At 42.0% G+C, this 27,994-nt stretch overlaps 1 protein-coding gene, 1 long non-coding RNA gene and 1 pseudogene across 5 annotated transcripts in view; 1 reads left to right on the top strand and 2 right to left on the bottom strand.

Annotated features, from left to right (window-relative positions):
- LOC143434680 (uncharacterized) overlaps positions 1-11,918 on the top strand; it is a 52,122-nt gene extending 40,204 nt beyond the window's left edge. Inside the window, exons 3-4 of one of the 2 annotated variants that reach the window (XR_013104382.1) lie at positions 6,045-6,144; positions 7,899-8,522. This is a non-coding gene — a long non-coding RNA (uncharacterized LOC143434680). Of the gene's footprint in view, positions 1-6,044; positions 6,145-7,898; positions 8,523-8,885 lie in introns of those variants that run through there. The other variant, XR_013104381.1, reaches the window with a different exon arrangement.
- On the bottom strand, positions 16-21,327 carry Eri1 (exoribonuclease 1). 3 transcript variants are annotated; one of them, XM_076914028.1, is made up of 8 exons: positions 20,473-20,950; positions 17,414-17,532; positions 17,161-17,339; positions 14,715-14,925; positions 10,596-10,679; positions 8,516-8,625; positions 6,327-6,441; positions 16-4,107 (listed from the first exon to the last, which is right to left on the bottom strand). In XM_076914028.1, exons 1-8 carry the CDS (start codon positions 20,516-20,518, stop codon positions 3,865-3,867), a joined length of 1,107 nt encoding a protein of 368 aa, XP_076770143.1. In that variant the 5' UTR covers positions 20,519-20,950; the 3' UTR covers positions 16-3,864. The 3 variants fall into 3 exon arrangements, with proteins under 3 accessions (XP_076770143.1, XP_034375692.1, XP_076770144.1); XM_034519801.2 differs by lacking the exons at positions 17,414-17,532; positions 20,473-20,950 and adding an exon at positions 21,080-21,327; XM_076914029.1 differs by lacking the exon at positions 17,414-17,532 and having other exon boundaries at positions 20,473-20,804.
- On the bottom strand, positions 21,314-27,962 carry LOC117721737 (large ribosomal subunit protein eL32 pseudogene; annotated as a pseudogene).
- Positions 27,963-27,994: the final 32 nt, after the last annotated feature.

The raw sequence follows: 27,994 nt of genomic DNA on the forward strand, positions 1-27,994 counted from the left end.
AACACAGGCAAATACTTGCAAATGGGAGCTATTCCACAAAGCTTTATTTACAACATTGAAATTTTATTTCATAAAATCCCCACGCTACAATTCACATTACAGGCATGGTAGGTAGCACATACCTGTACTTCGGTTAATTCCAGTACTGAAGAATTTGGAACCAGGTTAGACTACACAGACACACCCTGTCAAACACACACACACACACTTTTGATTCTGATTCTGACTTGCCACTTGGCCACCAGATTTGGTTTGCGGTTACAGTGTGCAGATCCCCTGCTCTGGTGTGAGCTTGATACTGTGTGGAGGCAGGAAGAGCTGAAATGTGGGTCAGCACTAAGGATAAGAAGATAACTTCATGGGACCACTCATTTGCCAACACTGGAACCAATTACACATGGAAAGCATCTCAACAGGCCCTCCTGGAATAGAGAAGGAGTCCACAGCTCATCACTAAGGAAGTCAGCCTCCCCTCCGTTCAGCAGCTCAGAAAGTCTTCCTTGAAACAGGACACACCCCTCAGACTTCACAAACTTCTGAGGTGGGTGACTTGTCTGGTGCTCCTTCTTGTATTGATCACTTGTGATCCCTCCTTCCCCAGAAATCTTACTACCCATCCTCTCTTCCTTTCCCAATCATCCTTCACAGTAATACTTGTAAATATCCAGGAAGATGAACTAAATGTTCTTTCACCTTTCAAGAAATTACCATTTAAATAAATGACTCCAGCAACAGTATCCCTTGCCAAGTACATGTTAGTTAGCATGACTCCTGTGGTCTTTCATGTTAACCCAACTGAGAGAACCTACCCCTAGAGCAGGACAAGTCGGTCTCTAAAGGCTAAAAGAAAAGGGCAAAGAAAAGGGCAGGGGGTGGGGGGAGAAAACGAAAAAAAAATCAGAAAAAACTTTCCTTGAGGCTGGAGAGATGGCCCCAGGGTTGAGTGCTGACCGCTCTTGCAGAAGCATGGACTCAGGTTCCCAGCACCCACATTAGGTGCTCACAACCACCCGTAACTCCAGTTCCAAAGCATCTGACACCCTCAGGCCTCCACAGGAATCTAAGGGCACATGGTGCACATAAACTCTCCTAGGCACATATACACACAAAAACAAATGTTGAAGAAAAGAAAAACTTTTCTTCCTTCTTTTGCTTGATGCAGTCAAAGGAGGAAGAAGCAGAGAGAAAGAAATATTTTCAGAGTCAATGTCAGTATTTAATACAGAAATCAGACAAAATATAGCTGAGAACATATACCAGTTTGTGTGGACTTGAAAATATGGGGGGTGGGGAGGGAACCCCTCAATGTCCAAGAAAGTAATAGGAAAACAAGGAAAAGACCATGGCTACTGAGAAGGCAAAGCTTTAAGAAACTATTAACAAATACTAGTGTCAGTGTAACACAGCACAGCAGTAACAAGGAGCAGATATCTTTATACACAATGCAGTCAGTCTGCAACGTTTTCCTTTCAAGAATTATGACTCTATCACTTATAGACAGGTTATCTCAGCAGAAACCTAAAACAAATCAGAGGGTCTGACAGAGCAAAACGTGAGTGAAGCTGGCAACGTGTTTAGTGGAGCCAAAAGCATCCTAAAAGCTTGCACTGCTGAAATTCTTACCCACGCCCCCAAAAAGGTTAAGCACTTGATTAGAAAAAAAAAAAAAAAAAAAAAAAAAAAAAAAAGGAAGGCATTAGTATTTCCCGCTATTCTCTAACTTCCCGATGGTAGTTTCCCTATTCAGTAGCGACTATGCAATCAGGTAACAAGCAATTAATTTTCTAGGGCACGAACCTTCCCTCATGTCAACATGGCTTAAGTGGTAAGATGAAGAAAGCCTAGCGCCTGCTGGCATCTGCCCCTCACAGTGACGCGCTACTCCCATCCCTTTGCTTCAAGACAGAAGCTCAATCCTCGTGCCACCAAGTACATCTCTGCCCTTTCTCCTATGCCCTGAGTTAGAAAATACGATGAATCTACTTGATTATATTGATCACAGAAATAATATCACAGTTACTAGGTTAAAAAACAAAGCAAACAGTAACAGGCAATGTCAATGAAATTGGTCCATGAAAAGCGTGAGTGGTGTTTAATTCCAAAAGTCCACAACTTCAGCCTCTAGATAGTTTTACATCATTATCTCCAGAGCACATTTTGATTTTAGAAATAGGAATTATTTTCCAATATATACTGGTCACTCACTAAGACAAGCCAGGTACTTTACTAACTATGGCACAAAACATTTCACCTCACAGTACTGAACACAAATGTCTACCATGAGCTGTAAGTCAATCTCAGAGCAGGGCAAACACATTCACAAAGGAGAGGGAAGCCAAGGAGCACATCTTCAGTAACAAAGCCCACTGATTTGTAGTTAGAGCTCTCATGATTCCCCTTCTGTCTTCTGCTAGCACTTTCTGGAGTAAGGATCTCATTATAAGGCCCAGGGTGGCCTCAGATTTACTTATGCTGGGAATTGAACTCAGGACCTTTGAAAGAGCAGCCAACACTCTTAACCTCTGAGCCATCTCTTCAGCCCAGTATTTGAATTTTAGTTATTTTATGTTTATGAATGTTTTGCCTGCTGGATTCTCTGAAACTTGGGCTGTGAGCCATCATGTGGGTTCTGGGACTTGAACCTGGGTTTTCTAAAGGAGCAGCAAGTACTCTTAATCACTGAGCCAACTCTCCAGCCTCCAGTAAGTAGATTTTTATAAATCCTATGACCTACTACATGGTTTCCAGTTGTGAGATGAAACAGGTCCCAGTACTTTATTACATTTTGCTTGCTTGTTTTTGGGCACACATGTGTGCATATGTGGGTGCAATTCCAATGGTGTACATGTTGAGGGTAAGGGGACATCCTTGGGTTGATTCTATCATGTGTGTTCTGAGGATCAACCTCAGGCTGTCAAGGTAGGCACCTTTACAAACAACTACCTGGCTTGAATATAGGAATATATGCAGATACGCAGAAAATGTTCCAAAAAGAAACACCTAAATTTGCTGCTCAGCAAACACTTTGGAGTGGACCAGAGTGAGTGACACAGGGGGGGACAGCCACCGTCCACAGTGAGTGACGCAGAAGACAGCTGCTGTAGACTCTGTCTCAGATCTTGGTTTCTGTCCAGTTTGTGCTGGCTGAGCGACTTACTCACGTGCTATGTAGCGAGGCCCACTATAGTTGTGTCTACACCAACTTGCAGACTTTTTTTCTTGTTATTATTCCCTATAGGATTATAGTTTATTAAGTATAAGCTATCTAGAGAGCAATAAAATATATGGGAGAACATATGTAGGCTATATATAAGCATTATGCCATTTGAAGTACAGAACTTGAACACCTGTAGATCTGGTACCTTATACACAGCATTCCTGGAAGAAACCCCTCACTGATAAACCCTTAACTTCACCTACAAAGCTACTAAATTAAAAGGATCACGTTTTACTTAAAATTCAATGGGCAAATACTGCCTTTCAATCCTTTCCACACTTTCAAAAGATGTATTTAATTTAATGGTGGTAATGTAGAAATTCATTTAAAATTTCAATATCAATAAGACATAAGTTCAAAGAATGAGCCAATAAAATTTCCATCTTAAAAGCAAAGGAACACATTTTGGACACCTTATATTATAAAATTCAGTTCTAAGCAGGGACTGGTTACTGTGGGTAACAAATACTGCCTATATCAAAAGTGCTGGTGACAGAGAATTTGGTGTCCTCCCACAAAAGTCTGCATACATATCCATCGGTCTGTAACTGTAGTAAGATCTGAAGTGTTTAAGGTGCTCGAAGGTTGCACTAGCTCAGATTCATTCACCTGCTACCTTTGTAGCAACTGATCAGACAAAAATGCAGTTACTTCCTAGTATGTGGCATCTGTGGAGCTGGAGCGCCCTCTACTGGTAAGGACGAGGACACACTCATCAGCTGTCCTCCAAGTATTTTTTCATTGATTCGAAGTTCACATCCATCCTGAAGCATCCGAACTGCTATTCTAGCAATGTTCTTAGAGTCATCAAGACCACTGTGAGGCCGCCCATCATAATCCATTCCTAATTTTTCAAGCATTATTGTTAGTTTGGTCTGGCTTCTGGGAACCTGGAAAATAAAGAACCAAGTAAGTAATTAGAAACTCTGAACAGTTCAGTTGAAAAATAAGAAAAGCAATTTAGCTAAGGCACAACACAAAAACTTCAAGATGGCAATTGTGAATATGTTCAAGGACCTTAACAAGGATAACAATAAATGCCTGAACAAAGACCAGGAGAACACCAACAGCTGAATGAAATAATAAAAACAATTCAAGATATAAAGAGAATCTAAAAGAGAAATAGAATCACTAAAGAAAACTGCCAGGTGTGGAACGCCTTTAATCCCAGCACTCTGAAGGCAGATCTACCTCTGTGAGCTTGAGGTCAGCCTGGTCCACACAGTGAGTTCCTGTGAGCCTGACTCTAAAAGATCAAAGGGGATAATTTATTTTAAAAGCTCAGTACATCAAAATAAAAACAAAATGACAGAGACACTTTCAGGTCACAAAGACATAATAGAAAAAAAGATTAAAGAAAATAATAAATTTTAGAAAAAGAAAAAACAAAAACCTCAGACTCAAAACATCCAGGAAACCTGGGATGGGAGACCATGAAAAGACCAAACCTAAAAATAATAGGTACAAAGAAAGGAGAAGAAACCTAGGTCAAAGGCACAGAAAATATTTTTAACAAAGTCATAAAAGAAAATTTCCTAATTCTAAAGAGATACCCAGCAAGGTTCAAGGCGCATTCAGAACACCAAATACACAGCACCAGAAAAAAAACTACCCACAGCACTTCGATAATCACAACACTTAAATAAAACAAAGGATACTAAAAGCTACAGGGGAAAAAGACCAAGTCCCATATAAAGGCAGACCACTAGCATAACATCTGACTTCTTAATGCAGACTCTGAAAGCCAGAGGGCTTGGACTGATGGACAAGCACTGAAAGACCATAGGCACCAGCGCAGACTTCCACACCCAGCTAATTATAATCTTCCGCAATTATAATCATAGGAGAAAAGAACACATTTCACAGACACCAGTGCATAGGTGTGGGTGGCATGCCCTTGGCTGGAGAGCAGGATGTTGAGCTTCCAGTCCTAACTGAGGTATTGGCCAATGGGGAATGGATTAAAAATGGGTGGCACTAAGAAGGTGGAATAGGGAGGCAAGTTAAGACTGAATCCATTTTCAGTGGTCTGGGAAGAAAAGTCGGGCTGCTGGATTCTCTTACAAGAACAAAGGCAACACCCAGGAAAGAGGAATACTATCCTGCTTTTCCTGCTTGATCAGCCGTCAACAGAGAAGCCTCTTACAGCAGATGGGACTAACAAAGAGACACACAACTACACCATCTGCAGAGTGAGACTTGGAGCATTCAGTCCTAAAAGGCATGTCTCCACCCCACCCACCTCCGCCCGAGGGTTCAAGGATCTAAGCAGAAGAGATGAAGAAGTGATAGATGATTCTAAGGAAATGGTGTCTCAGACACAAGTACTAATACACATGTGAACACAAAGGCTGTAAGAGCATGCACAGGGCACGTAAAAGGTTCAAGAGACAGGGTCTCAGTGCTGAGGATACAGTGGACACAGGTTCCCATTCCTAACAACAACAAAAACCTATCTGTAACAAACGCCCAGTGGCAACACAAAAATGAAGTCTTCTCCAGTGGTGTCTCACTGAGTAGATTAACCACACCCCAGGAGTAATTGGCCAACACAAAAAAGTTCAAATGGAACTTCTGTACCTTTTGTCTCATTTTGCTTTGGGGTATTTTTTGGCCTTATTGGTCATTTGCTTGTATACTTTGGTCTCCATTTTTGAGTTTGTGTGTGCACATGCTCACGTACTTTAAAGAGTAAGGACATAGAGTTGGGTGGATGGGGAAGAGGAGTGGAGAAAGGGGAAAATTGTGACCAGAATATATTTATGATTTTTTTAAATTAAAAAATGGAAATTCTTTAATTTAAAAAATGATAAATGATGCTTTGCAGAGCACCCAGGCAGGCTCCCAGGACCCGTATGGTGGTTCCCAGCCATCTCCAACTCAAGCTCCAGCGGACCTGACGCCATCTTCTCCTCCACGGGCAGCAGGTATGCTTACGGTTCATGTACATACAAGCAGGCAAAACATTTGTACACATAAAATTTAAAAACATAAAAACCTTAAACATAAAAATCTTAATACCCATACAAAATCACAGCTGAATATATATATATATGTAAAATAGAGCAAACATGGTTAAGAATATAACTAATAAAAAAGAAATTTTTACCTTATAAAAGTTTCCATATGACTTTCGAATATTGATCCACTTTTTAGCAAAAGAAGGGTACTTGAGTCTGCTGAGTTGGCATTGGATGTTTAAGAATTTACTCATATCCCAGGAACTTATAAAAAGAGGAAAAAATAGATAAAGTAAATGCTGTTGTACTATTACCACAAATATTTTAAGCTGTTCTATTTGTGCTTACTTACATTAACTTATTTATGAGAAAATAGAGCTCATAGAAAATCAAGCTTAGAAAAGTAACCTTGATTCCTACAAAATACTTTTAAGCTTTAAAAAGGGAAAAAAAATGCAATATGTTCTTCATAAACTATTCTTACTAAGCTCATCTTGATAGCTTTTGTGGTTCTGACTCTTGGCCAAACTTAACACGTTTCTGAGTTCTTCTGTGTAACTGGTAGGTTTACATGTTATAACAAATTTATCATTTTAGTTAAGTTCTTTACTAACTCAAAGGTAAATTTTAAGGCTTTAAATACAACCTGACCTGCTATTTTCCCACTGCTTACTGGTTAATGTCAGTGCTACAAGCTGCACTACACTCCTTAATCCTAGTACTACGAAGGCTGCAGCGCACAGACCAGTCAGAGATATGTTACATAGTGAGACCTTGTCTCCAAACAAAGACCAACCGGATTGAGCGTACCATGTAGAAGCTGAGTTCATTCGAATGTAGCCTTCCTTGGGCAAAGTCAAAACAGCAGCATTTGAAACCTTCAGCGGAAAATTGTACAATCCCTCAACTCAGTTACTATAAAATCAAATATCTATATCTATCTACCTATTTAAATAAATAAAATACTATAAAATGCCCTAAGATCCTACTGCTTCTGTGTACTTTAAACAGCCTGAACTGAAACCTATCGTCACACCCTGAGCAGATAACCTGAGCTGCCTAAATTATTTCTGGAGGCATCAACCACTATTTTTGCTAAAATATTTTGCTAAGAACAAAAATAAAACAAAGCATCATACCAATTTTGAATGATCCATCCCAGAATTTAAGATTTTAAAAAACTGGCTCCGCTTTGTAATATGATAGAAACAACGGTCAATGTTAGCAGGAACACAGCTTATGTTTAAAATCAGTAAGATTTCTAAAGAGCCCTGCTGACGTCCAGACTTCTAACGTTGTAAGTTCCACGTGCACCTCCTGCCGTATGTGGAGACCTCTAGCCCTGCGTGAGCAGCGCCCTGACACGGGAGCACACCACCATGGCATACCAGAAGCCAGAACAGAAGCTGCCCATGCCCTTTTCCTTCACCTTTAGTGGTGCTGCGGTACACTGACCTGCTACAAGGTCTATAATCCTCCTTTCAACTCTTCAGATTTCCCTATGTAGACTTTCATTTTTCTGTCCCCTCTCTGCCCCCCCCCCCCCCCCGACGAGATGCAAGTAGTTTTGAGATAGGGTCTCAAATTATAGCCTAGGCTTGCCTCAAATTCATGATGTGGGCTGACCTTGAACCCCTGATCCTCCTGACTACAACCCTCAAGTAGGGGATTACAGATGAGCACCCCAACAACCAGGTCTCATCTCTCTTTTCATTTAACAGAGAACTCTGGACTTGAAAGACTATGGGGTAGTAAAAGGACGTGCTTTGAAAGGACTTCCAATATCCTATAAAAAAAGAGCAAACACACATCAGAGAGTCTGCACAGCAGACATCCTAATGGCTGTAAGACGTGGAAGGAGCAGCGAGTGGTGCTGGGGTAAAACTGAAGGAAAAGGTGATAAAGAAGAGACTCTCCCAGAGGGAAGAAAACACCAACTGGGCACAGAACAGGCAAACCCTCAGTGAGTGGGCAGCCTGAAGAACGGGGGAGAGGCAGATGTGTGGAATGTGTGGTCTGGAGAACACCAAGCTGCAGGCCGTGAGCAAGCGAACGTCAGGACGGACACAGGGACACAGACGAGCTGTCTCAGCAGTGCGTGGAGCATGCATCATCCTGAGGCTCTCCGTACAGACTTGATGTGTTGGTGGACTTCCCTCCTTTCCTCCATCCTGAGAATTCAACTTTAACTAGAAAGGATGTGAGACGGACAGACACTCTTTCTGTAGAGTGACTCCTGGGGACTTTATAATAAGTAACGCTCCATGGACACTGTAGAAGTTAAATGAACTAAGAGCCTCTCTCTGTCACACGGACTTAGCGGCAGTTTCCTACTCACCCGTCTGTTAATATGCAGTATTTGTACTTAGTTCCCAACTCCTTTGACTTCATCCACTCAATTACTTTCTTCAGGACCTGAGGGAAAGCATCGGCTCTGTCTACCTGATCCTGAGATACGAAGGAGAGAGGTTGGCACAGCTACTGCCTGTAGCCTATAACACACACACATAAACTGTAGAGAAGCAAACAGTAGGTGAACCGCTGAATTTTCTGTGATTTCCATGACTTAGACCTACTTACTATCTAAATGTTCACCTGAGACAGTTAAGAAGAAATCATTTTATACCCAAGAATTAGGGACTGCTTTCAACTGAGTATACTATTCTCCCAAAATTTAAGATTGTCCTGCTTCTGTCAACTTCACACAGGTCTGGGAAGCGTGAACTTCAAGAAAGAACTGTGTGAATGAGAGCGGCCGTGGGAAGTGTCTGGATTGCTGATGCAGGAGGCTGGAGATCCGCTGAGTAAGAAAGCCTGCTGAGCTGGAGCCGGAGCCGGAGAGCAAGCTCGCTGAGTGAGCAGTAACAATCCCTCCAGTGTCTGCTTCCATCTCTTCCCAGATTTCTGTCAGTGATGGACTGAAAACCTTTTCCTCCCAAGTTGCTTTTGGCTGTGGTATCTACTATAGCTATAAAAAGCAAACTAGAACAAAGATCAACCCTAGTGACTGATTCTTTAGACAATGGGTAAATATCCCATCTAACCTACAGCCCCTATGAATTCTCCATCTCAAATCTCACCTTCTCCACACTACACTATGCTACAGTATGTGTGGCACAGTGTACCACACTGCCACAAGGCTGGACTTTGTAAACCACCAATTTGATATATCAATTTGATATATTGCAGGCCTCTTATACTTGCTTCCAGGATCATAGGACTCTATGATTTGCTTGCCTCTGCCCAGCTCAAACACCTTCTCAAGAGCTCATAGATTTGCGCCATCCTGAACTACTACACTGAGCTCTGCCTCAACACACCTAAAATGCCCAGTCCTTCCTTTCTGCCCATTTACTTTTTATGACCAGCCCAAGTTCACTGACATAAAGACACTTCTCAGGGCAGCCCTACATTCCAACACAGACGTAAGCCCTCTGTATAGATGCCCCCACAATCTAATAAAATACTAATGCTCATCCTTCCTACCCAAACTGTGACCACTGGTTTATTCTGTCTGATCCTGGCAACTGAAGCAGAAAATGACGAGACTTGACATGTACATAAGGTGGGAGAGAGTGAATAAACTAATAAAAGAACCAAACAAAGCCCATACATTAAATAAGACCCTGAGATTGACCAACAAAGGTGTGTAGTCAGGACTAACAGACCTGTTCTAAAGTCTATCTGAATGCAGCACAGAGACACTTACCTTACTAATGCTCCATTTACAACAGAAATCCTGACCGCTTCATCACAACTCTGAGGGTGGGAAAGTGTAGAGCTGTCTCTTTGGCTTTAACTTTTGTTTCTGAGGTGAATGTGCCAGTGCTGCCCAGGCTGGTCTCAAATATCTGTGCTCAAGAGAACCTCTAACCTCAGAAACTGCACACCCTATTCCCCTAGAATGTGAGATTATGGCATATACCACTGGACAAGCTCTAAGGCTTTTTGTTAAAACATTTTCTTTATCATTATTGTATTACTATAATTTACTGTTTTTTTAAAGTTCTTTTAAAAATTTGTATGTCTGAATATTTTCCTTTCATGTGTACCATGTGCATGTTTAGTGCATGAATATTTTCCTTTCATGTGTACTATGTGCATGTTTAGGGCCTATGGAGGCCAGAAAAGGGCACTGGATCCTGGGTCTGGATTATGAGCCACCATAGAGGTGCTGGGAATCAAACCTCTAGAAGAACATCCTCTAGAAGAACAGCCAGTGCTCTTAACCACTGAACCATCTCTCTTTGTGTTGTTATTTTAATTACAGTATGAAAGACCTTTACAAAATAAGAAAAGCAGCACATTAAATTGTTTATAACTATATTTTTAAAACTATCTACCAAGGAAACCACAGATTTAAAATTTTCAAATTCAAAATAACCAAAACCAACAGAAATTAAAACATAACATATCACCTGAGTAATTCCAGTAAGAGCAATGCAGAAATCTGAAAGCCGAGCATTAACCTCCGGCCTCACATACTGCTGAAACGTATCTTCCTGCAGGGGAGGACAGAAGGGAACGCATTTCACGTGACTGCAATACATGACATGCACACTCAACAAATCCAGCCACAGATGAATTACATCTATCCCACACAGACCACTTCAGAGTTCCTAAGGAGACTCCTGGATCCCCCAATAAAAAGCCCTCTGATATTTAAATGTAAAGGCACAGCTTATTTTGGGTTTTAAAGACATCAAGTTAGCAGGTGTCTAAAAGTGCATCTTCAAACCAGAGCTGAGGTAAATATTTTACCTGTAAAATGCTGGTCATCTTGTTTATCTATTTTAAGACCATCAAGCCTGTTGACACAGCTGCTACTTTATGATAATGGGCTGTAAAAACAATACACTCTTCGGAAGAACTGAGGCCTCCATTGTAGGAAATCAGCTCATGTTCATTCCATAAAAGCATTCAATGAAACTAAACACCGAAAGTCAGACCTTGCCATGTGACTAGAGCAACTTATAAGGACACAAATTGTGTAGCATTTCTCAAGTTTTCATGCTGGTTTCCAAGCTATACGCTCCCAACTCTGAGAATTATCAGGCACTGAGGAAGCTTCTTTTTCCTCCTGTTGAACACCGCTTCCTCAAACTACTGGGTTATTTTTTGAAAATTAAGACCAATTTCAAAACCTGAAGATTTAAAGGTAACAACTGTTAATCTCAACTATATACAAATAAAAAGAATATTATTTTATAGAAAAAGTTTAAAAAATTTTATTTTCTTCTTCGTGTGTGTATGTATATGCATATAAACACACATAAGCACAAGTGCCTATGGAAGGCAGAAGTGGGCATAGGATCTCCGGGATGTCTTGGAGCTGAAGTTACTGTAAGTTAAGAGGCCGTTGAGAGGCAGTCTGAAAACCAAACAGCAGGAAGCACTCTAGCTGCTGAGCCAGCTCTCCAGCCCCCAAAGGGTTAAGCATTAAGAATGGCAAATATACACACTTTCTAAGAACAATTTGTTTTTTAAATTAGGATATGTGTGTATTTTTATTTTATATGTATGCCTGTTTGTTGGATTCTCTGAAACTGGTTACAGACAGTTGACAGCTACCATGTGGATGCTAGAAATAGAACCTGGATCTTCTTGAAGAACAGTCAGTGCCCTTAACCACTGAGCCATCTTACCAGTAACAAGAACAAATTCTCATTACACACTGATCTTACCATACAACAATCTGTTAAGCAGATATTTAATGAGAACTGTAAAAGTGAAAAACAGCAAAGAACAAAGAACATTTTAATTTCAAAAGTTAAATAAATGCTTTTCACTTACTAGTTTTTTTTTTTTTTGTTTTGTTTTGTTAATTTTTTAGGCAAGAATTTTAGTTAGCTTGATGTTATAAATATACAGCATCTATAAAAGTCCTTATGAGGTATCAATATATTGTTTATAAGTTAATTATTATTTGGGGAGTTTGTTCTGTGTGAGGCAAAGGTCTCACTATGTAGCCTTGGCTGACCTACAGCTTGCTATGCAGACCAGGTTAGCTTTACTTGACTCTGGCCCATGCTGGGACTAAGGGAGCATGCTATCACACACCACTTACAATTTATGAATTTTTCAAACATTTATTTGTGCGCACGCGCGCACACACACACACACACACACACACACACACACACGAATGTGTTACTACCAAGGCACAGATGTAAAGGTCGGAGGACAAGTCAGAAATAGCCATCTCTCTTCTACCATGCCCATTCCAGGGTCTCAGGCTAGGCACAAGAACCCCTTGAGCAACTTTGCCAGTCCCATGGTTTGTAACTTTAAGTAAATACCTTTCAAAGATGAAATCCCCTTTGGCATTACAATCAAGTAATACTAAATACACTGTAACAAAGACATAAAGTTTCCCAGAGCCTGCTTGGTGGCCCACCTTTAATCCCAGCACTTAGGAGACGGGGGGGGGGGGGGGGGGGGTTGGGGTGGAGGAAAGCTTTCAATAAGCATATTACAGAGACCTTTTTACTCATGGACTAAATACTAATCATTAAAATAAAAAAGAGTGGACCAAGAATGAAGGATCACAGCCAACAGCTCTACAGGGGTGTTCATACATTACCCTATTAAAGGAGATAATCAGTTGGGTTTTATTGGAAGACGAGCTCTGAGGCACTGGAGGGTTTCTGAGGGGATAGGGTATGTATGTGGATAACCAGCTAGAAAATGGTTGGCATTTTTGAGAAAACAGAATCAAGTTGGTATGGCTGGAATAGATTGCATAAAAAATAAAACAAATACATAAAAACAGGAGGCAACTAGAGGTAAAAGAAGGCTAGATTAATACATGAATTATGGGTTGGTTTTTTTTTTTTGGTTTTTGTTTTTTTTTTTTAATTTAAAGTTAAATCAGAAGTTATGGCAAGGTTTTGAAGGAGTTCCTTGGGCCACTGTGTTGAAGCTGGCTGATAACAAGGATAGAAAACCAGAATGACTAGATGAAGAATTACACAGAAGCTTACAGCCCACCTAGCCTGGAATAGGCAGGCAACGGAAACAATGAGAGATCCTACCTAATGAAGTAGGAGAAAACCAACTCACCAAAATTGTCCTCTGACCTTCACACAAGGGAGCACGCATGCATGCGTGCGCACACACGCGCACGCACACACACACCCCTTTATAAACTTTAAAAAAGCACAGAGCTTAAACTTGATTGAAATAAGTATAAGAGATGTAAGAAGAAAACAAAGACAGAAGTATGTGTAACTTATTTAAAGAGTTTCTCCATAAAGAAGGTAGCTGGCAATATCATGGAATGAGGATTTCTTGTGGTGGGACAGCGTGTAATGAGAACACATCTGAAAGCAATGTGGCCTAACGCCTCAATCAGGTAAGAAAAATGCTAAATCAGTGTCCTAAATTGAGAGAAGAAATAAAATCTAATGACTTGTGGTGGTTTGATTATGCTTGGCCCAGGAGTAGCACTATTAGGAGGTGAGTCCTTGTTGGAGGAAGTCTGTCATTGAGGGGTGGGCTTTGACACTCTTCTCCGAGTCATGTGGGAGATAGTCTTCTCATGTTTGCCTTCGGAACAAGATGTACAACTCTCAGCTCCTCCAGCAACATGTCTGCCTGGATGCTGCCATGTTCCTGCCTTGATAGTAACGAAATGAACCTCTGAACCTGTAAGGCAGCCCCAATTAAATGTTGACTTGCCTTGGTCATGGTGTCTCTTCTCGGCAATGAAAACCCTAAGACCCGAGTTACCCAAGGTACCTGCCTTCATAGTTGTCATTTTTCCATTTAGTTTGACTACTAATTTGTAATGGAAAAGGTTGGATTATGCAGGTGGCGAACAGTGAGAGAGAGAGAGAGAGACCTGCTTCCCAAGGTGCAAGGAACTGCCTGAAGCTGTGAGGGAGAACATAGCTAAGAGGGTTTGAGCAGAAAAGCTACCACTCGTTACCACGTACAGGCCGTGATTCTTAGTGAGTAGACTGATGAGCATGTCCTCACTCGGAGTTTATATGACAGGAGGCATTGTTTTGAGGGATTCGTTCTAGAAAGTCCTGAATAAAAACGCAGTGCCGACAGTGGCCTGGGCCATACATCTGTGTAGCTTAGGAATGCAGGCTTAGGTGTTTCCCCTATGCCAGCAGCAATTATCTCCACAGTGCTCCACCCTCACTGTACATCAAAACCAGCTCGGGAGCTTTAAGAAAATATGGTGATGCCAAGGGCCCTGCACAGAACTAGATTCTTAGCACCACACACCAGGGTATTTTTCCAATTCATCTGTCACTTCCAGGGAGATTGGTATCTACTCAGGCATTCTAAGTAACAGAAAAGAAAAAATAGCTCATGGAGGAAAAAAAAAGAGAAAACCAGTTCCTAGAACTGCTTCACTGTGTTTTTTCTATTAATCATGCTGATACAGTGCTCACAGAAATATGCAAAACTCTCCTTTTGTAATTCATTTCCAGCTAAGATGGCAAACAAGAGCTCCCAGCTCACTAATGAACACCAGAATAGTTGCTACTAAAACTGAGATGAAGACGCGACACTTCACTTACGATTTCTAAGGTGTGTGTATTCAGTAGAACAACAGGAAACTCAATGATTTCATGTAGGAACTCAGCTGGGTTCCCCTCTTCACAAGTAGCCTCAAAGTCAATAATACAAATATAGTCGTAGTAACTGTCTGCAGCGTTGCTCTCCTTCAGCATCAGCTTCTGCTTCTTGTAATAGTTTTTCAGTCTCTTCTTTAGAACATCCTTGACTCCTCTAGAAACATAAGATTACGCAAACGTTACAGACAAGAACCACAACTCCTACCTGCTGGCACTAGCTTGCAGCTGCAGCATAACTAACAAACACTAGATAAAAATAAATATAAAAGAGAGAAAACCTCAAAGCTATGTTAGCAAAGAGCTAATGAAAACACAATGATTAATATGACGAATATTTCCTCACAAAACAAAGGTGTCTTCTTCATTGAATCTAGTATTTCTTGAACCTGCACATGACACTGTCCTATATGTTAAGACATACATGCTAAAAACTGAAACTAACAGGACAAACTGTAATGTTGAGTAAGAAAATTCAGGTAAATTGAACACACTGTACTGTTTCTTCTGGCATTCATGGGTTAGACAACTAAACAAACACTCTTGAGGGTATGAAAACATTAAGTTGAATGTCTTAAGCTACTTCAAAAGTAATTGAGGATATACCACCCTAGAGCATGCTTTGAGAGAACACTAAGCTATTCAGTAAGAGTCTAGTAGACCTAGGTTGCTAGATTTCTTGGTCACATCACCAATTAGTGACTTAAAACTTACATGTTATACATCTATTGTTTTCCTTTCTACATGACCGCTGAAGCACAAGAATCCTACCTATGAAAACGATAATCAACCAATGCTTGTTTTAAACAAAACATTTTAGTGATTTTTTTTCTTTTTTTGAGAAAGGGTCTCATTATGTAGCTCTGGCTGTTCTGGAACGATGAAGACCAGGCTGGCTCAGAGATCCATCTGCTTCTGAGGCCTCCCAAATGCTGGGGTTAAAGGCATGTGCCATCATGCCCGATGTTTTAGTGTTGTCTTCATACATTATCAACCTAGGAAAGTCCCTCAACCCTTTTAATTTTAAGATGCTGAGTCGCCAGTGAGATGTGACTACCTTAAGTTACTTTCTGTTCTTTTCTCTCATCTTATTTATCTATTGTTTCTCTGAAGAAATGGCAGTGCAGACCTGATGGTGGCACAAACACTGACCTGGCCGCCCAGGGTAAAAACCTCTCCTCTCCAGTATCTGCCTTGCTCCTCTGTCTCTGAGCACTGTGGTTACCAGCCCCACCTCTGAGCACTGCTCTGAACCAGGTTGTCCTCAATCTCTCTACTCTAGCTTCTCTTAGTGTCCAGGACTCCAGCAGAGGCCACGCTGATCACAGCCTGCAGCACACAGCTTCACCTCACGTAAGAACTGAGAACTAAACCTGGCAGTGGTGGCACATGCCTTTGATCCCAGCACTTGGGAGGCAGAGGCAGGAGGATGATTTCTGTGAGTTCAAGACCGGCCTGGTCAACAGAGTGTGTTCCAGTACAGCCAGGGCTAGAGAAACCCTGTCTCAAAAAAAGCCAAACCAAACAACCCAAAACACCCAAAGACCAAATTAAAAAAAAAAAAAAAAAAAAAAAAAAAGGAACTGAGCACAAATTCAATTTCCTGTTTAAGCCATCTTCAGTGGCTTCCTTCAGTCACAAGGTAAAAGCAAACTTCAGCATAGGGTTCCTTCACATTGCCTCAACTTACCATTTCAGTCTCATTGTCAAACATTCCTTCTCCCTACAGTATGCTGCTACACCTTAAGCTATGATTATATAGCACTGTGTACTGTAGCCTGAATTTGCAACATACTTTTGAATTCTTTTAATTATACAATAATTTTGATTGTAAAGACAAGAACATATGACCGAAAACATACAAATAGAATAGAAAGTACAAGGTCTTGTTTTGTTTTTAAATTTCTTTTTGCTTGAAATATGCTCCTTCCTTTTCCTATTTGGCATAAGGTAGATGTCACATTTCTGAATTCCTGGGCCACAGTATTTTGCACCCTCAGTTGTACTTGGTCAGAACTTTAACACTCATATAATACAACATCCAGAAGGCAGAGGAGGGCTGTGTACTCAAGGGCAGCTCAGACTATACTTGTGTCAGAGGTAAAAATTAAGGGAACATTCTTGCTACAACAGACATGACTATATTGTTATACACTGGTAGTACATTTCTAAAATATTCACAAACTTTGACTCAAAGACCTTTGCCATCTAAAGAAAGGCAATACAGTTGCATGCCAAGACTCATGCTAAAGAAAATTTTTATTTGTATTATTTTTTAGTGGTTTCTAAAATGAGCAGGTACTACTTCTGTAACTGGAAAGTGATTCTGGTTTTTAAGAACTAGAGGATATTAACTGCTTCAAGTAACAGGTTAGAAGTGAGTTTTAATTACCTTGTTTCAAGCTTGAATTCTGAAAGTTTAGCTCTGAGTTCCTCCTTACTCATCCTGTTGATACAACCATTTGTCATTGCGATCTCTTTGTAAATGGGGTCACTGAAGTCACTGCCATTGGAGGTCATGAACTTAGATCCATTTGTCTCTTTGCCATCAAGTCTGCATCGCTGCTTTTTCTGTGAAGTAAGGGAGAGAGGTGGGTTATAATCAATGCAAACAGAGTTTTAAAGATGCCAACTCCTCATGCTACCTGTACAGTGAAAGGCTCCCCTTGGCGACAGTGGAGGAGGGCAGGAAGATGAAAAGATGTTTCCAATATAACTGGCCTCCTTCTATTCTGAGTCATGAGATTCCTCAGAGGCAATGAAGCTGAGTAAAAAGAGGACAGATATTAGCGTCAGAGCCATGTCGGTTTGGGGCCCCAGCTGGCCATTTACTAGCATGGCCTTGGATAATTATTAGCCTCTGCTCTGCAGTTTCCTCACCTACATACATAGCATTGTCCCAGATGGTATTTGGTAATGGTACACAGTATTTAGGGAGCATTTATCCTAAGTATGAGACGGTGTATACAGCAGACTAACTACTAATATACAGTGATTTTACTTATGATCACCAGACTATAAACAAGCCCTTTCACAAACAATATCCCAAACTCAGAATAGGCTGTTTAAATGACTTTTACATCATCATGCACGCATGAATCGGTGACTTCCCAAGAACATTTTAACCTAGTTTTATTTCACAAAGTTAACAGAACCTGCCCTAAAGAAAGCAGATGTCAGTCCAGAAGTAAAACTTTCTAGCACTTAAAACAAACAAATGCATTCTGTTTTAAAGTTCACAGTTTAAGTCATTTATTCAAATCTACAGTGTTCCTTTTCTGTCACATGACTCCATTCTATTTTCCTCATAGGCAGATCTAAACAACAAATACAGTAATTTTTAAGGAGCTTTTAAAGTTAATTAAATGACTATATGCAATGCTACAAATATAAGTGATGTTTTCAGAACTGTCAACATGTTTATTTATGGGCTGGAGAGATGACTTAGTGGTTAAGAACAGTGTTAAGTGTTCTTAGTGTTAAGAACAGTGTTCTTCCTGTGGTCCTGAGTTCAATTCCCAGCAATCACGTCTCACAAACACCTATCTGATGCCCTCTTCTGGCATACAGGTGTACATGCAGATAGCACTCATATACATGTATATAAAAAGTTTGTACTATTATACTCAGCTTGAAAAAGTTTATTTACTATTAACATATAATGTGTATTTACTGGGTCATAATTTACTACATTGTCCCCAAGTAAATATTACTAATTATGGAATAAAGAGGAATCCCCACAGAGTCTGCAGTCTCCAGCTTCAGACTGCTGTCAAAGGATCAAGGATTACCTCCCTTTTAGCTTTTAACTGCAGCAAAGCTAGGTGCTGTGCCAGAGACTCAGAATTCTCGCTGCTATCCTCTTTGAGAAAGGGGTCAACAATATCACTGCATGAATCATTCATGAGTGGGAATAAGCTTGTCAAAAATACATGTTACAAAAGCAAAGTCCTTACTTTGTAAATTAGTGTATGCTTAGATAAATGTTTTTAAGATTACACTGCACTTTGACCAAATAACTAGCTTTCAGGCATATTTAAATTTCTCCTTAGACATTATCAGGATAATTTACATTTAAAGTTACAATGGATTTTAAGCTTCATCATTATTCAAGGTGCAAAACTGTCAACATTAACAGTTTAACCAGAAATCAATGTCCTAGTTAACTTATACAAAATTTCTTTGAATAAATCCATTCTGATACACTTGAAGAATCCTTATCTACAATCTATAGCTTTGAAAATTTACCACACAAACACATCAACTCTAGATCTATAAGTGGTCATTTCTATAGATTTACTTCTGATGCCAAGGTCCAACTCCAGCCTAATTTTATGAAAACTGTTACCTCCCAAATTTCAAGAACACTACAAGTTTTCAAAAAAAAAAAAAAAAAGGTTTAAGTAAACCAACAAAGGAACAGGAAGAAATTCACAATCCCACATGCCCCATTATCTGCAAATACATACTTATTTACTAAATTAATGCCCAAGATTGGCACGAGCACCCACTCATCTCTAGATTCACCTCTCACGCCTCACACACAGGACTGGCCAGCTAAGAACTGTGGCGATGGGTTCACAGCATGGAAAGAAATTCTCATTTTCATACAGCCTTGACATTCTGTAATCTGTATGTACCCAATTAAATATACACATGGTTTCTATTACTACAAATAAGACATCCCTTTACATTATGGGAAAGGATCATGAACCTCACTAATTTGCAATACTGTAGAGAAGGGCCTTAGAGTGTGGAACTGAAGGATGGGTTTGCATACTTTCCTGAACAAAAATAACGAGTATCTCAAAATACTGCTGCTCTTTTTCTATTGTTAAGGTGGCTCTATCTTCATCTTTGAAACTTTTTTTTTAAATGAACACAACCTACTCTTTCAAAGTGTCAAAGTTTTATAAAGTAACTAGGAAGTAACCACTTCAACAAAACCTGTTACTACAATCTTGTTGCCAAAAACTATACACTATTTACAAAAAAAAGCTTTTGCTTCTGCAAACTGAAACAAAAGTGTCCAAACGTTAAAATGCCAAAATGCTGCTTCTTTCATTCCACTGGTTTACATCAAGCTCCAAAATTGGAGCGGGTGGAAACTTACTAGTTAACTCTCAAAAACAACAACAACAAAAAACTTTGTTTTAACAAACAAAAATAGTTGCAAAAAAATATCAATCCGAACACAGATCGAGGCGTTCAAAGCATTCCATCTCCAAGTTTCAGGACTCTTAAAGACAATGAAGTATATTCGACTTCTTTTATAAATCTGGAAAGATCCAGAGAAGCATGTTCAGGACAAGAGGAACACACGACCCTTAAGTTAGAAAACACTCCACTATAAAAGAACACAAGGAAGCCAGAGTGGACAGCGAAGATGTGTATATGAGATGAACAAAGGCGGTAGAGGGGCAAACTCAAGGCACAGAATGAGCAGCGCAAACTAGACACACTCAGACTGTTTAAAGCTAACTCTAGAGGCCTGAGAGTCGGCTTAGCCACGAAGAACAAATTCTGCTCTTTCCCCAGGACCCATATGGAACCTCTCATGGTCTTCAGAGGTACCTGCACACACGTGGCATCCATTTACACACATACACACGTTTAAAAACTATTTTAAAGGCTATTCTGGCTACCACACGAAGGTGTAAATGGAAAGGTCAAAGGCACTAGGAAGCCTCTCTGGAATACCCACCTTTTGACATTTTGTTTTTCAGCTTAGCCTTTTTTGGCCAAGCCATCTCTCTACCCTGCGAATGAATACCCTGGATTTTTAGTGCCCAACTCCTATTACGAGAAAGCGACGGATTTTAGCATCTCGTTCGCAACCCGCGGCGCCAGCCAACACTAATTCATCAAGATGAATAAAGAAGTCCGGGGACCGTCTCATAATCTCGCCGCCGCTGTCGTGAGGATGTACCCAGTCCGGGTACCAAATCACTTAGAAAGCCGGTCGTGGCAGGGTTCTGGGCGAGACAGTAGGGGACGGGGGAAAGACCGGGGGTGGGTCCTCTTGGGAACAGAAGCACTTTGGGGTGTAGATGGCAGTGGGCCGTCTGGGGCTGGAAAGACACTAGCAACCGGAGAACCCCAAATGGCACCTGGTGAGGGTGGGCGCTGGAGGTAACCCAGCCAATCAGCGCCACGGGGCTGATGGAACGGCAGTGCGCCCGCGCACGCCGAATGTTTACGCGGAATTCTCATTCGGAACTTCCCGCCCGACCTCCCTCAGCTGAGGGTGCTCGCCCCGACCAGGACGGAGCAGGGGAGCGAGCGAGGCCGCCCCGCGCGAGGTCCCTCACCTCCACGCTCAGTGGCCGGGACTCCTCACACTCCGGCCGTGGCGTCTTCAGCTGCGCCGCGTCGCCGCCACGCTCCCGGCCCCGCTCATCCCCCATGCCGCCTCTCGCGCCGGGAGATGGCCGCTGACGCTCGCTGTCACTCCACCGAGCCCCGCGAAGCCGCCTTCCTCCCTTGAAAAACTACCGCGCTCACGTTCCCGCGGCCGCCGCCACACAAACTCCGCCGGACGCCTCCTACTTCCGGGAGCGTGTGGCGTTGTCACGCCGCGCAGGCGCAGTGGGCGGGCCCGCGCGCGCGCGCTCGAAGAGGGCGGCGGGAGAGAGCCCGGGAGACGAGCGCTTTGGGGAAGTGGGGGTGGGTAGCCCGCAGGTTCAAAGATGGTAGTATTAACCGTGCTGCGCCTATTGCCTAGGATGCGCGTGTGAAGCTGCCCTAATTAGTGTTTGCTGCAGGTTCTAAGGTCTTTCCCCCAGTAATTCAGAAATCTACCTTCCTATAGCAGAAGCTGCTTTGACAACGGCCAGTGTGATCTATGTCCTTCTGCAGATGCGTTCCCAGTGTCTAGACACCGCAGGTTTTTCCCTCCGCACGCTTTATCTACAGGATTGCATCCCTTTCCGCTGCTGTTTGGCGTTTGGTGACGTTTTAAAAATCATTTCAGTTAGGGAAAGTTTTATTCATCCCCACCCCACCATACCCCCACCTTGTGTTTATGGGTGTTTTACCTGCGAGCATGTCTGCACTTCATGTGTGCAGTACCCCAGTGAGGCAGAAGAGAACGTTGTCCCTGGGATTGGAGTTAGAGCCAGTTGGGAGTTGCCATGTGGATGCTTTTGAGAGGTAAAGGAAGAAACCACCATAGCAACTGAAGTGTCTGGGCAAGGCAGACTCTAGATCAAGCCGGTATTCTCGGAAGAGTGAATACATAAAAGACAGGAAGTTATTCTAACTTTGTTAGTGGTTATGTCTCTTCCTCCTCTTGGCTTGAGGTCCCGTTTCACAGCCTGATTCGATTGACTAGTCTGAAAGAATTGGAGCACAGGACTGGAGGAGGATGGGGAATGGGGTCGCTGGGCCAGGCCATCAAATTCCTGGAATAAACGAGCAGTTCTTTGTGTAAACAGTGGTTTTTCTGGAAGATTGAAACATTTGCACCAAAAGTCTTACAAGGTAGAGGAAAATAAAAGATTTTAATTCTTTGTCCTAAATACAAGTTTTATAGTATTCATAGAAAAAACTTGTAGTGGTTTGAATATGCTTGGGCCAGGGTGTGGCACTGTTAGGAGGTGCAGCCTTGTTGGAGGGCGTTTGTCATTGTGGGCTTGAGCTTTAAGAACCGGATTCATTCTGGCTGCCTGGAAGTCAGTTTTCTGTTTGCCTTTGGAACAAGATGTAGAACTCTCAGCTCCTCCTGCACCATGCCTGCCTGGACACTGCCATGCTCCCACCTTGATGATACTGGACTGAACCTCTGAACCTGTAAGGCAGCCCCGATTAATGTTGTCCTTCTAAGAGTTGCCTTGGTCCCAGTATCTGTTCACAGCAGTAAAACCCTTAATTAAGACATGACTCTTTTGATATTTCTTATATACTGGAGATTAAACCGAGGTCTCTGGAAAAAGCAGCCAATCCATCTAACAAAAAAAAAAAAAAAAAAAAAAGAAAGAAAGAAAAATCCCAAATTCTGCTTGCTTATTTTTAAAATATTTTATTTTATCCCATGTGTATGAGTATTTTGCCTACATGTCCATCTATGCACACTTCATGTATGTGAAGCACCAACAGAAGCCAAAAGGAGTGAGACTCCCTGGGTTTGGATACAGAAGGTTGTCAGCTGCCATGTGGGTGCAGGGAACTGAACACTAGCCCGCTGTAAGAGTCCTGTGAAAAACCTCAATGACAATAAGTCATCTTTCCTATCTGTGCTCTGGGTTCTGAGAAGATAAACATTAGAAAAAGATTATATTTACCAAACAACTTATATTATTAAACTTTCTAATATATCAAATATGGAATTAGATATTAGATATCCAATATATCATATGAGAAAAATAAACCGTTCCTTTTAAAGGTTAGTTTTGTCAGGATGCACTGGGTTTGAGGTTTCCAGTAGCTGACCTGGAGTGAAGTGGCTGCGTTTCTCGGGTTAACAAACAAACACTTTAGAGTCATTGGCCCATGGATGGTTAATTGAGAATGGGGGAAGTCTGTATTGGGATATAATTACAGGAGTAGAGCGGGCTTGTGATCCGGCACTGAAAGGTCGCTTGCATTCACTGATTAGACAGGAGAGGAGGAATAGACCAGAGAGATGGAGAAGGAATAGCCAGAGAGAAAGAAGAAAGCCAAGTGGCTAATTTTGGTTGTCAGCTTGACCACATCTGGAATCAACTAAATCCCAAGCAGCTGGGTACGTTTTCTTCCATGTGGTGGGGGTTTTCTTTATTGGATCGTTGGAGGTGGGAAGACACACTCAAAATCTGGGTCATGCCCCCTAGTGGCAGCCTACATGAAAGGCCATGGAAAATGGAAGATTTTGCCTTTTGCCTTCTCATCTGTCTTATCTGTCCTGTTTATCTGTTCTGCTACTGAGGCACTGCTTTCCCAGACGGGACTCCAATAAGACTGACATCCAGCCTAGTAGACTGAGCTACTACAGGACTCTTGACCTTCCATCAGGAGACAGCCATCATTGGACCATATCTGTAAACCACTCTAATCAATTCTTGTGTGTGTGTGTGTGTGTGTGTGTGTGTGTAACTGAACTTAGTCAGTGTAACTAAGGAGTGTAAGCAGCAGCAGCATCCCATGAACCGGAGTCCCTGATTGAATAAATCAGAGAAAGAAGTAGAATACCAGAATTCATCTTTCTGCTTCCTTACTGCCTCATTTTCCCACTGCCATAGCTAGAACCATCTAGTATCTCATCTGACTACAGATATATAATATATATTATACATTATACCTCAAAAGTCTTCCAACATAAACCATTTATAAGAAACATCAAGTTATTTGAAAAATTACAGGTTTCCTCCTATTGCTAATTATATGCATGTGCACTTAGAGAATTAAAGTGGCTCACATCTTTAGATCTCAGCATGGAGGGGGCAGAGACAGGCAGATCCCTGTGAGTTCAGGGCCTAGTCTACATAGTGAGTTCCAAGCCAGCCAGGGTGTCATAATAAGACCTTGTCTGAGAGCGGGGGAGGGGGAAGAGGAGGGAGGAAGAGGGATGGAGAGAGAGCTGTCTGTGTAGTCTGTTAGTGGTATGTGTGTGTGTGTGTGTGTGTGTGTGTGTGTGTCCCTGTCCCTGCCTTGCTCCTCACCCAGCTGTGGCAGGTAGGGGAGAGCTGTCCCTGAGATCATGAAATGGGAGAGCCATCCCTGCCTCTTACTGGCTGCAGCACTCGGGAGAGCAGGACCCACGCCTTGCCTGGACAGCACAGTAGAGCTGGCCCTGGTGGTAAAGGTGCAGGTGATCTGGCCCCGAGGACAGGCCATCTGGAGACCTGGCCCGGCCCCTTGCTGGTTGCAGTGTTGGGTAAGCTAGCTGAGACATTGCTGGAGAGCGCACCCTGGTGGTGGGATCTGGAAGACCTACCAGGCTGAACAACTCAGCTACCCATCAGGCCCAGATCCAGGGCTTTGAGTTGGCCTACCCTCCAGCAGCTACCTCATCTATGATCTGTTGGAGTGTGTGAAAAGGTCAGTCCTGCAGGTCCAAAGCTGAAGGGTCTTCACAACACAGGGCAACAACAGGATATATAAGAGGAATCTCAGTGAAGATATAGTATTGATAGTGTAGCAGAAGCCAGAGGCCTCCAACCAGACCAATGATTCGATGCAATGAACATTTGAAGTAAAGACCCGTGGACACACATTCTGTGACGCACAGATACGCTACAGCTTCCAGGACAAGACTTTTTTTTTTAATTAATTTACTTTTTTTTTTTTTTATTCTATCTTTTCTGTTGGGGGGGGTTGCAAGGACAAAGGGTAGGTATGAAAGGATGGGGAGATGAAAAGGATTGGGATGCATGATGTGAAATTCACAAAGGATGAATAACAACTTTTTAAAAAGGAAAGACCTGTATATTGAAGAGCTCAGGTAACGCCGTTTCGGAAATTCATTTTTTTAAGTGCCAGCAGAGGGCAGTCAACCCCAAACTTCTGCTTTTGAAGTTTAATAACTGGTTTTCCTCATTGAAAGTACTAACAGGCTTTCCGTTTCAGTCTGAGGAGATAGCTATTGAAAATTGATAACCATACAGCCGGAGAAGATTTGCTTAGCATGCAAGGCAGACTAGGTTCCATCTTCCATAATCCCCTCCAAAACGTTATTTGTAGGTTTGGCCAGTAGAAAATGAATATGAAAGTGTTCAAGTTTCCCAAAGTATCTTATATTCATACATTAGATATCAAATTTATTTATTTATTTACTTATATTTTTTTTACTGTGTGTCATGATGGATGCTGTTGTTTAGGATTGGAATACATTTTTTTCCTTATATTTTGGCATTCTTATTTTGCTGGGCAAGAGGCATACATAAACAAAATAGGATCAAATGTGTTTTATATTACATTAAAGATCTTAGAAGAACAGGATTAATTTTGTTAAAGACAGATGAGTCAATAGAGTGCTTCCCAGCAGAACAAGACATTACAAAAGAAGCATAGTGTCTGAGTTTTCACATTAAAATGGTGAACTGCATCTGTGCATTTTCCTTTCTTCCCTCTGAAAAATAGATGGTGTGCTTAAAAAACCCAAAATTCCACAAAGAGTAAAAAGAAAGGACAGGAGAACATAACCACATTTAGGAAGCAGGGGGTGGGTGTAAAAATAGGTCAGTAATATGTTTAACAGAGCCAAGACAACAAAATCACAAGCTAGCATTGGGAAAACCCAGCCCAGCTGTGTCACATAACAAACTCTTCAGAGTTTCCAAGGTTTTAAAGTTTCCAGGTTTATGCCTCCAAGGGCAGATGAATGCAGAGGGGAGCTAAGACAAGGGAGGCTGGGGAGAACGTAGGTTGAAACAAAGCAGGGGTTCCACTTGCTCACCTGGCAGGTGTTTGGGTGCTTATTCTCATTGAGGGGAATTAAGGGATCCCCACTCAAACCCCGCAAGGTGCTTACCCAGGTTAGTTCCCAGACCAGAGCAGCTAGACTTCACCCTCCAGGTGGAAGAAGAAAGACTCTTCCCTTAGGGCCTCTGGCCTTCTGTAAAGAGAATACACAGGTTGCTTAACTGTTTTAAGAACAGGGTTGGACTGTATAGTCTAGGCTGGTCAGAAACTCATAAACCTCCTGCCTCTGCCTTTAAGTACTGGCATTACAAGTGTGAGCAGCCATGTCCAGCTTGCTGGTTGACTCCTAGAGAGTCCTAAAGCCACTATAAATTGAAACTGGCATCAGTTGATAAATGCCTACTGAACATCACAGTTGAATCTAGCTTCTATAAAGCTGCTCAAAACACCTTTATTAACCTACAGCTGGCAAAACCACCTAACCAGAGCCTACTTTATAATTACGTATTGAATATCCCATATAACTTAGTAATACGGTAAGGAAAATGAATACCCCACCCCCAACCCAATCAAGTTAAAAAGTCATTCAGGAATGCCTGGCACCTTCTCTACATCACCCTATGCTGAAACACAAGCTTTAGATGCAGGAAGATGCTGGTTAGTTTTTGTCAACCTGTCACCTGGGAAAGAGAGAACCTCAGGTGAGGAAGTGCCTCTATCAGATCAGCCTGTGGGCACGTCTGTGAGGCATTTCCTTAATGACTGATATGAAGGCCCAGCCTGCTGAGGGTGGTGCCACTCCTGGGCGGGCAGTCCTGAGTTGTGTAAGAGAGAAAGCTGAGCAAGCCTTGGAGAGCAAGCCAGTAAGCAGTGCTTCTCTGTGCCCAATGTTTGGGTTCTTGCCCCTAAGGTCCTGTCCTGATTGAGCTCCTGCTCTGGCGGCTGCTGCTTCTTCTTCTTCTTCTTCTTCTTCTTCTTCTTCTTCTTCTTCTTCTTCTTCTTCTTCTTCTTCTTCTCTTCTTCTTCTCTTCTTCTTCTTTCTTCTTCTTCTTCTTTTCTTCTTCTTCTCTTCTTCTTTTCTTCTTTTTTTTCTTCTTCTTCTTCTTCTTCCTCCTCCTCCTCCTCTTCTTCTTTTTTCTTCTTCTCTTCTTCTTTTTTCTTCTCTTCTTCCTCTTCCTCTTCTTCCTCCTCCTCCTCCTCCACTTCTCCCTCCTCCTCCTCCTCCTCCTCCTCCTCCTCCTCCTCCTCCTCCTCCTCCTCCTCCTTCTCCTCCTTCTCCTCCTCCTTTTCCTTCTCCTCCTCCTTCTCCTCCTCCTTCTCCTCCTCCTCCTTCTTTTTTTTTGTGGCAGTTTTTGTGGTTTTATTTAAACACAAAACATGCACGCAAGCCATCTGTTCATTTTCTTCGCTGCGTAGTGTGGCGTTGGGATTGGTTACTCTGATGGCCAGCTGTGCTGCTCTTTCTACAATGGCTTTTCCGGTTCTTAGAGGACACATTGTGAGCAATCTCAGCACAGTAAGATTTGTTGTACATCAGAGCAGGACTTCCGGCTCCTTGACACTGTGGACTAGAAACTTCCGGAAGCAGCTAGGACCTATGTGCTTGGTTTTCTTGTTGCTCCCATAACCAATGTTGGGCATCAAGATCTGGCCCTTGAATTTTCTTTGCACCCTGTTGTCAGTGCCTCTGGGTTTCCACCAGTTTCCGCTTAATTTTCACATATCGATCTGACTGGTGCCTGATGAACTTCTTGGTCCTCTTTTTGACGATCTTGGGCTTCACCAGAGGCCGGAGAGCAGCCATGATGCCGCAAAAGAGATGGCAGCCACCTCGCAGGCAGCTCCGAGGAAGAAGGAAGAACCTGGCTTCTCTTCATGGTGGACTG

This window comes from Arvicanthis niloticus, chromosome 16 (genome assembly GCF_011762505.2).
Source record: "Arvicanthis niloticus isolate mArvNil1 chromosome 16, mArvNil1.pat.X, whole genome shotgun sequence".
Lineage (NCBI taxonomy): Eukaryota > Metazoa > Chordata > Mammalia > Rodentia > Muridae > Arvicanthis > Arvicanthis niloticus.